Source organism: Sphaeramia orbicularis, chromosome 19 (assembly GCF_902148855.1).
Source record: "Sphaeramia orbicularis chromosome 19, fSphaOr1.1, whole genome shotgun sequence".
In the NCBI taxonomy this organism is placed as follows: domain Eukaryota; kingdom Metazoa; phylum Chordata; class Actinopteri; order Kurtiformes; family Apogonidae; genus Sphaeramia; species Sphaeramia orbicularis.
Window position 1 is genome coordinate 24,187,871 of NC_043975.1, and position 10,445 is coordinate 24,198,315.

General features: G+C 41.3%; 1 protein-coding gene across 4 annotated transcripts in view; it reads right to left on the reverse strand.

Moving 5' to 3' along the window:
- The window catches only part of LOC115439603 (neurabin-2-like), a 34,939-nt gene extending 26,858 nt beyond the window's left edge, over nt 1–8,081 (reverse strand). Inside the window, exons 1-2 of one of the 4 annotated variants that reach the window (XM_030163443.1) lie at nt 7,970–8,081; nt 6,247–7,867 (exon numbers count right to left, since the gene is read on the reverse strand). In XM_030163443.1, coding sequence (XP_030019303.1) covers nt 6,247–7,596 — 1,350 coding nt within the window. In that variant the 5' untranslated portion in view covers nt 7,597–7,867; nt 7,970–8,081. Of the gene's footprint in view, nt 1–6,246; nt 7,926–7,945 lie in introns of those variants that run through there. The other 3 variants (XM_030163446.1, XM_030163445.1, XM_030163444.1) reach the window with 3 other exon arrangements.
- Between the last annotated feature and the right edge of the window lie 2,364 nt (nt 8,082–10,445).

A 10,445-nucleotide genomic window follows, 5' to 3' on the forward strand; every position in this document is an offset into this window, starting at 1 on the left:
TGAAGTGACTATATATGGATAAAAGGGGTGGTACTATGGAAGCGTGAGGGGTGAAGGCCATCTTCAAGGGATAAATTAATGCTAAAGACCAGCTTATTGACTCAGTACAGTGGTTAACTTCATCAACCACTGCCAAACAATGTAATTTTACTGTCTTTTTAGGCCAACATATTACCCACCAGTAGAGTGGACCTGTCTGACCTGTCCTGACTCAGTGTGTTTAGACTTAAGTTCACTGCAAGTCTATAGGACAGGGGTCACCAATCCTGGTCCTCGAGGGCCGGTATCCTGCATGTTTTAGATATTTCCCTCTTCCCACACACCTGACAGTCGTTATCAGGCTTCTGCAGAGCTTGATGATAGGCTTATGGTTTGAATCAGGTGTGTTGGAAGAGGGATACATCTAAAACAAGTAGGATACCGAGGGCCCTCGAGGACCAGGATTGGTGACCCCTGCTATAGGACCTAGGTTTTTTGGAGTCTCTTCCAGCAGCCATTTGCAATGTTATAACTTTAGCATACTTCTACTTCGGATTCATTTTAGAGCTGACATCCTTGCCCTTTGGTTGGACACGGTTGCGAATGTAGAAGAGTAGAAGAAAGGCGCTGAAGATGTGAAGAAGGATTATCTGTAAAAGTCAGTTTTCAGGCTGTTGTTAGGACATGACAGCTGTTAGCTTAGAAATGCAGCAAGCCAACATCGAAAGAAGAGAAGCCACTGACACAAAACAGACCCCAACACTAACTTCACATAAGCAACAACAAGTAATGAGACAGTTGTGGACTATTATATTCACTAAGGATTATTAAGTCCAAATTCTCTGATTTCAGGTTTGTCAATTTTAATATTTTTCTGTTTTTTTCCCATACTTTACAAAAGTAAACTGAATATATTTGTATTATGGACCACAATAATCCATTGGGACATCATTTTTGGCTTTGAGAAACACTTTTTCACCATTTTACAGAACAATTAATTGATTAATCAAGAAAATAACCAACTAATCAGTAGCTGCAGTCACGTACAAGTCGAGTACACAAGCATGCCTAAGTATAGTTATTTTCATCTACACCTGCCACTTAACATATTAATTCCCTCTGTGTGGATCAATAGTATTACTTAATTTTAATCTTATCAGAAGCTATAAGGAAGCTTTAAGATTTAAAGAAGATTAACACAATGTGCAGGAGCAGCATCACACATTAAGCATTCCCTCGGTGCTTGTTATTTTTGACAAGACGATGTCTGGTTTGGACAAGGCACAACAGCACTCAGACGTTCTGAGCGAAACGTTGCATAACGTGGCTTGTCGCAGTAACCTGAGCGAGTGGGCACATCATATCCACGTTTTCCAACCCACCACCACTACAACCACTGCAGGACTGAGAAGTGGGGCAGAGTGACCTTGCTGATAATCTGTCTGGTCTCCCACCCCTGCTCACTGTGAGTAATGTACTCTATGAAATACTGCAGGCCCACTGAGTACACAGCGTCTAAGTAATAGACAGTTTCAGGATACGTTGACATATAGTGATGTATTGCCTCTCCCTGGGCAATCCCTCATCGACTGACCTGAGCAGTGAACACAAACCCCCTAAGGTTGTTTTTGGGTGCTAAGATTCACTTTTTAATGGTAGCAACCTAAAAAAAAATGCAATGTTTCGTTCTGCCAATAATCAAAAGCTTCAAGTTATTATAATATCAGAACAGTCAGTGTTTGTGTTAATGATACAGTGTGAAAGAAAATCATAGGTGTGCTTTGACCATCCTGGCAGGGCTGCTGTTCAGAGTTGCGTAGGCAGCAAAAACCCATGAGAAAGTGTGTGTGGTGATGATGGGGAGGGGATAAAAGTGTTAGAGTAGGCTAGGTGATGAGGGAGCAAGGTGAAGCATAAAAAATAAAACTGATTAGTTCTGCTTTGCTGTGAACACAGGACAAATCCAGTAAAAGTCTTTGTCTGGGGATTTTTGGTGTCCTGCAGATGAATTATTAAAAATAATCACATGTCAGAAGACTACATCAGGAAATAACAACACTGATGCTCTTAGAAAAAAGCCAAAACAAACACACCGAACAAATACATAAGACATGAGAAGCAGCTTCCTTAGTTCGACAAGGAGGCGGCCCTGCAAAGCGAGGCGAGTCTGTGACGATAACAACAATGCTGCTATTTTTACTAACAGTAGGAGACTGGTGACAAAGAGCGAAAGGGAAAAAAGAAGGAGCCAAAGAAAGAGTGTCAGGAGGAGCAAACAGAGGGTCTAGTGTGAAATCAACCCCAAGCAGAACTGCTATTTTTGCCAGTTTGAGGACGGACAGACAGTCAGACAGTCAGACAGACAGACAGACAGTCAGACAGTCAGACAGACAGACACACAGACAGACAGACAGACAGACAGACAGACACACAGACAGTGCTCGATGTGAAACAGGCACAAAGACAGATACGGGCTCAGACGTCCAACCGACATCACCGCAACAAGATCTTAATTGTGGCCGAAAGCTGAATTGTTGCACAGAGGGGAAATATGCGCTAAAAATGGCCCGACTTTGGCACTTCCTGTCTGACAGAGAAACCAACTGACAATGTGACTTAAGAGCTGTAGCCTGACATTTGAGCTGTATAATAACGCCCCTCCCATTTGACCTCGCTCCCCCTTTTTTTACTCTCATCCACCCCTGCATCAATCTCCATAACAAAGACTATACTGATAGAGTGTGAAGGGACTCAGTGGGAGGGTTATTCTCTGATGACGGCTGCAGGGTCACAACCAAATACAGCTTTTTATCAAACGCTCCGAGTTATGACTTCTTTATCACATCAGTGCTTTCTCGCGGTAGCCATCTTTGATCTCATCCGGACAAAATTATATGAAAGAACATCTTTTTTTTCCTCCCTTCCTTAGAATGCATGTCAGCCACACTGAGCTCAGACATAATTTAAGAGGGATCATGGGATTTTGACTGTCATACTGATATCGACTTCAGTGAGAATTCATCTTTCCCAGACGGGAAATCAATCAACGAAAGTTCTGATAATTAATTACTTGAAATATATATCGTTAACTTAGAACACTTATTGAGCAAATACATCCAACACTGATCTAACTCCTCAAATGAGCTTTTGTCTGTTTTGCCTGTTTAATTATAGCACTGCAAATGGAACACTGAACACAGAAGGATGGGAAAAAACACATAAACATATATCTGGACTATTGTTCAACTCACTGAAAAAAAAAAACAAATACAGTACAACAAAAATGGCAAATATATAGCACTGGAGTCTAGTGTTTAGGTTGTACATTTATTCTAATTTATTTACACTGAAGCTATTATTCATAACGATATAGTTGTATTTTCTAGTCTGCTACTCTACTACATGTTACAATTATGATAAAGTAAAACCTGAAGCTGGGTGTAACCAGGAAAATGTGCTAATACATGTGTTTACATTTGTTTCTTCAGGCCACATTATAGAGTAATGCATGTATGGCCTTAAAACTAAATATGTCACAGGGTCATTTAAAGAGACAGTACGCAATTTCCTCACTAAGTATCTCGCTACAAAAGATGTTATTTAGAGAGATCATGAGGTAGCATAGGCTCATGGAAGCTGTTTTTACCCCCAAAACTGCTAATGAAACTATATTATGTGATCAGGCAAAAATCATGTTTACAGACATCATGTTATAGTTAGGAGACATTCAAGTCAGTATGTTTAGATATATATTCACATTTATTCTAATGCAGACTGAGCTCATGAAATCGCTTTGTATGTCACGCCAGTTCTTATGGCATTTGGCGCGCTATACCTATGCATTTTCATCCTTTCGTGTCTTATTCAATGCCATTTGATCAGGTGTCAATTTACGCCAAGATCTCCGGTTTACATATCCATAACCACTAACCCTAACCACTAATGACGTGGTATTTGACACGGCATGAACATACATGCAGAAAGCTTATAATGCGTACAGATAACATGCCAGTTAAAAGTGGCGTGTATAATTACGCAATTCATGATATCACGTTGTCTAATGAAACAGCCACAAGTAACGTTAGCTGAACAACACAACACCACTGACAGGTGCCCAAATGAAATGAACCCCAGTATGTCGTATTTGACCGTTAACGTGTCTAAAACAGCTAGGCCGACATTATAATATTTCTGTAACTCCTGTACATACTGTTTCAGATGGTATTCACATTTAATGAAATATGTTACTCATTCATAATAATCACCATGTGAATGAAACTCTGACCTGTTCTATTAGGCTGCGATTAAGATATGAATATGCGGAATAAGAAAACATTCTGGGCATTTATATTGAAAAAAAATTCCTATACTTTACACACTTTCCCAGAATTTTAACAATGTCAGGAACATAATGTAAGTAAACAAGTCAACAAAATTTATAGCACAAGCAATTTTAGTTTTGTTAAATACAGAATTTTTACTTACGTAGCTTTAAGTCACATAAAAAAATAAAAAATATGAGAGGAGCAGTGGAATGGAGGCCATAAAGGCAGTTACACCTTTTGATTTTACCCTGTTGTAGAAAATTTGTCCATCAAATGTGAGACAATATATTTTGTTCATATTTTTTTTTGGGTGGGGCAGCTGTGGCACCTCAGGTAAAGCAGGTTGTCTTTAAACTGGAAGGTTGGTTGTTGAATCCCTGACCCTTGTCCTTGAGCAAGACACTGAAGCCCAAGATTCCGTCTTTGACTTCACTGGTGTGTGAAAGGGTGAATGTGATGCATTTTAACGCGCGTTGAAAACCATCGAGGCAGAAAAATGCAATGAAAGTGCGAGTCCGTTTCAGCAGAAACAGTTTGACATTATCTGAATTTTAACTTGAAAATAATATTCACTCTGAAAATCACAAGTGATAGTTTATAATTAAAACACTTGTACTATATAATTAAATTTGCACTCATTTACTTACTTCAGTGACTTGTATGCACTACTGACCAGTGTGTAGCGATGAGGAGGGAATAAGCCTAACTTTCAACTTGACTGGTCATGATACAGCCCAGGAGCCCTGAGTCACTGAAATTGCTTATCGTGTGAGGGAATGTGTGTGATGTGCAGTGTCAGGGCCCACTTTAGCTGGCGGAGTCTGTGTACGCCTCAGACTTCAAGGCAGAAGAGAGCAGCAAAGGATCTGATGCTCTTCTCTGGATCATTACACCACCCCCAGACATTGAGAGACACTTAGCATCAACTCTACCTCCTCTTGTGTCTCTTCTCTCACTGGCTCAGAAAGCAGGATCACAATAATTGTTTTCTTTCACTTTCTCTGCATCTTCGAAACGCAGTCCATTTCAAATGTGCCAATGTCTACCACTTAGCACACTGACCTTTCACTGGCCACAGCAGAGTACCCACTTGTCGAAACACAAACTAATTATCCAGGCCTTTTTGCTCTTCGTCTCCCAATATTATTAACGCAGGCAGTATTTACAGATAAGTATCTACACAGCGGCTCTTTCTGGGGGCCATGTCAGCTGCTCAGTTGGAATGCAAGAGCATCCATTAGTAACTGGCTACCGTGGAGGGAGGGTGGGAGGGTGTTGGTAGTGTGCAAAGCCCCATGTTGAAACAGAGTAAAATCTAAATGTCAGCATCATTGTGACACCAGCAGAGGCTGAGCGAGTTCATAAAAACAGCTGACTTCAGCGTATGCAATGGCTAAATCACAGCCGATGAGCTTTGTAAGGTCAAGAGCAACAATCCTTAATAGAACTGGTCAATGCTACTGATTTCCTGAGACAATTCACAAAGCACCGATTCAAATCAATTTCCAGTTCAATTTTGATTCAATTTAGTAGCAATTTCTCAGTTACAAAACCAATTTTGCTTGGATATGAAAGAGATTCTTACAGAAATTGCGCTGTGAATTGTAGAAGAAACCCTGTAACCTGATGCATTCATAAAAATAATAATGTTTATATTAAGAACTGACCTCAAAGCAGTTGCATTCATGTAGTTTCTAGTTAATGCAACCCAACAAGAGCCAATAACAAGGTTCAAACTCAAGCTATATTCATCCACAGAAAAAAGGCATGTATAAACATCTGGATTTCATTAGTTTATATCAGATGATTCAATCAGTTTCAATCATATCATCATTTTTTGATGTAGCCCCAATCCTAAACACGCATTTTATGGAAAACATATTAGATTCCTTTTCCAGAGTATGTATTTAAAATGTTGTTTCATCGGTGTACACCCTCTCACCTTGATGGGCTCAGTGCTGAAGCGGATCTTCCTGGACATGGGTGGGTCCTCTTCCACAGGTAGTCCTGTGATCTCCACACAGCTGGACTCAGGCTCGTATCGGTCATCACACTCATCTTCCTCCTCATCCAAGTCCTCTCCCACTGCGCTGTATGTGCTGATATCCACAGAGTCTCGGCCTGACTGCTCATCTCTGACAGTCCTGTCTTCTTCCTCCTCCTCTCCGTCCTTCCTCGTGTCTCCTTCCTGCCTGGTGATCTCGCTGCCCTTCGGAGAGCTGTGCTGCTCCTTCAAAGCACTGGCATCTCCATTTTCCACAGACATGTGGATGTCACTTTGCAGTGTTGTGCTGTTTGGCTCTTTGGGCCCACGTTGGTCCTCAGGTTTGACCTCCGCTTTGGCCTCGACACCTGCATCTGAAACAGTCTTTTCTTTTGGCTCTACTACACAACTGGAAAGTTCAGTAGTTGGGCCGTCTTGACCCCCATTAATGCTTTCAGATGAGGGAGCCATCATCCCCCTGGGACCCCTGGGAGGCCCCTCTTGGCCCTTCTGATAGTTTATCTCTTCCTCCTGGTTGCCTGATGCAAAGGCACAAACCCTCTTAGTGATAATTTTGGAGTTCAAGACACCAACTTTGGCGCTGACCCCCCTGGAGGGCAGCGGTGGAGTCGAGGAGAGGCGGTGGAGGTTGTTCCGGAGCTCTGCTGCTCTTTCAAACACAGCACTGAGCTGACTGACTGTTGGGGACACGGCTTCACTGGTGTCCAGGCTGTCCAGGGACTCTGTGCTCCCATTGAACCGCGCCACATCCAGCCTGCCATCCGGGAAGCTGGAGGCCTTATCTGTCTTCAGCAGGACCCTGGTGGTGGCCAGCTTGTCCTGCTTCTCTTGCTGCTGCTCGAAGATGCGGCGGGTCTCCTGCAGTTTGGAGTAACTGGGCGACGAGGCCCGCTGGTGCCCGTTCTCCGGTTTGGTGTCGAACTTGCTGACGCGTTCGGACACGGTGGAGCCCAGCTTCAGCAGCGCACTGTGGTCCACGTTCTCGTTCAAGCTGCCGGCTCTGGGCAGGGACAGGCGCACGGTTTTGTCGTTGTTCCTGGCACCTTCCTCCGCTTCTGCCTCCGCTGGGGATGTGGTCTGCATCTGCTGGAACATGTTTTTAATACGGTGCACGTTAGACCCGTACCTGCGCCCTCGGGGGCCCTCCTGCACATCCCCGTTCGAAGCATTGTCTTTGACGGGTTTCAGGGCCTGCATCCCCGCCTCGTATGCGTTCCTGTGCGGGGATGGGCTCCTGAGCGTAGAGCCAGAGCCGGTGCTCTTGGATGTGGATTCGGTCTTCATCATGGTCAGTCAAGCGTCACAACGGATGCTCAGCGACGGCATGTCTCCTTTCTCGACTCCCGGTGGCGGTGCAAATCTGTTATTATCCGGCAGCAGCCGATCCTAGCGAGGTGGCGCCCAGACTAGACCGGCAGATGGGGAGAAACAAAAACAACAGATCGTCTTATAGGCCGCTTGCATCCGCTGCAATTCTCGTCCAATGCAACGGAGAAAGTGAGCACGATGCATCTGTCATTAGCCTGCCGCCTGCAGTTCCCACCACAGAGATCTAAACCTGAAGGAGCACAGATAATTGCATTAGTCAGAGAAACGTTTGCACAAAAAGTAGAACAGTAATGAGCCGTGGATTTACCGCAGCGGACGACAGATTGCTTACGTTTAATCCCTTTTTACAGACAGCATCATTTTGATCTCTTCATTCTGTGAGCTGCAGATTTCTGGTCCTCCTCTCGTAGCGGCAGTGTGCTGCTGCATGGAAGAGGAAGCAGCTGGGTCATAGTGCCCGTTGGTTTATCCTCTGGTTTGGTGTAAAAACAAGAGCCTGTTCTGCCACCACACACTGCATTTGAATCATTACTGTGAGAACAAATGTATTACCAGGATAAATATTTGACCGTCGTGCGCTTTTACGCATGACGCACGGCTTAAACTTTAAACCTCGTCTTTATTTACTCGTTTCACTTTGTTTTGACGCGTTAAAAGTCAAGTCTAAACCGTAGATGCGTGAATTCATCTCCAGAATATTGTTACTAGTGATTTCATCCATTAATCGACTGATCCCAGACCTGGTCTACAGTTCTAACACAAACCCATCCACTGTTTTTCCAGGGTGTCTGTCAGAGGAACGCACTCGCATTAGGACCCAGTGAAATTTCACTCACGTCAAACCTCCTTGGCCAATAACACATCCGTTATTTGCAGGCCACAATGTTGCTTCCTGCATTCTGCATCTGTGCTGATAGATACATTAAATATTATCACTGTAGGTAGACAAAGCATTTCCCTTTTTGGTGAAGGACTGGTTTCAGCTCTTCCCACGCTTTCTCGGTTTTCTAAATTTACGGGGGCAGATCAGATACGCACCACAAGGACGACACATTTATTCTGATCTGCTTATTTTATTCATCACATTAGGTACCTTTCTGACACAGCAGTTACAGGCCTACTGTCAGTGTGTGGAGGAAGTGCGCTTAAGTAAATATAGCAAAACCACAATGTAAAAATGAAAGTAAAAGTAAAAGATCTGCTTGCAAAACCTTACTGAATTAAAGATATAACAGTAGCACTTGAAGAAGCTGAATAAATGTATAAAATTGCCCATTCCAAAGTACGTTATCATATATTTCAATTATTGATGCTTTAATATGTTCATCCTTAGTGTGTTTACTGTTAATTTAAATTACATTTATCCCACTGTATATAATGTTGGAATGGTGAATCTACAATGACATATCTTTATTTTATTTTATTTTATTTTATTTATTTATTTATTTTTTTAATTGTCTTGTCCAGCATCATAACAGCAGATGGTAGTCTGGCTGCCTTTAAGTGCTGAACAAATTTGCCTTGCCAAGGGAAACTTCATAAAGTATATGAGGCTCCCCTTGATATTCTGTTGTCTTTATTATGAGGGGTTTTTTTTTTTTTTTTTTTTAGTTATTTTATTTTATTTTATTTTATTTTGGGGTTTGGGATTCTTCATTAACCATTCCCATATTTTGACTTTTTATTGCTGCTAAATTTATCCTTTTATTCTCTGCTGTAATATTTGTTTGGGCCACTACTCGTCACTCTTAATGAGGTTTTCCTAATCCAAAAAGAACATTTGAAGAAAATTTGCTCAAGACAGGTACAATTTCTCACAAAATATAAACTCAAATGAGTTTTATGTGTGATTGTTTACCAGACGTGTTCTCATTTAACTCATGACCTTTTCAGAACCTCTCAGATTTATGAATTTTCACTGAAATATCAAGGACTATGTCTTTGAAATAATTTACATCCCCCACTTCAATCAACATCTACATTATATTTATTTTTTAAAAATTAAAGAAAGAAATAATATCAGAAAAGTTTAAAAGGTCTCTGATTTGAACATAGCCTACATTATTCTTGTATTGTACTTCAGTTATTAAGTATAAAATCCAGTTGATGTAGACTGCAAAGATTTTTCTGGAATATTTTACATTGATTCCTGCATTTGGATTATTTCCTGCAATTTTTTTTATTTTTATTTTTTATTTATTTATTTATTTTGTATGATTCTTACGTGGGATTTGTTTAAGCGGCTTTCAGTTTCTAAACTCTCCTGCACAATGTGTTAACTATATTTTTTTTATCACCTTGTTATATGTAATGTGCAACTAAACTAAAGTGAACTAAGTGTTTCTCTTGTTTAGATAATAAGGTTTCCCAAGACTGGCAAAGAAAATCCTAGCTGATGTGCCCTCAAGCAAGGCACTTAACCCATAAAGACCCAAACATCCATCGTTGACCAAAAGCATCTACTGATCTAAACTGTTGAGCCACTAATCCTATCAATCCATGTAAATAAGTGGTGTCAAATCCAGCTTGTCATCTTTTCATGGTCATCAGATATGACTCATTTGGACATTCAGAGACTTCGTAGTTACCATGGAAACACTGTCATCTTTTACAACATTGATTCATCAGTAAAACCCATGGAGTTGGATCAATGACAGTGGATGGACATACTTGGTTTATGTTCAATTAGTGGTAGATTTTTCCGAAAAAGTCACATTTTCTTCAGTTTTTTCTGTTTTGATATAATAACCTTTGACTTTACTCTGAGCTTTTATGAACATCTACATGATCAGTCAATTAAACATAGG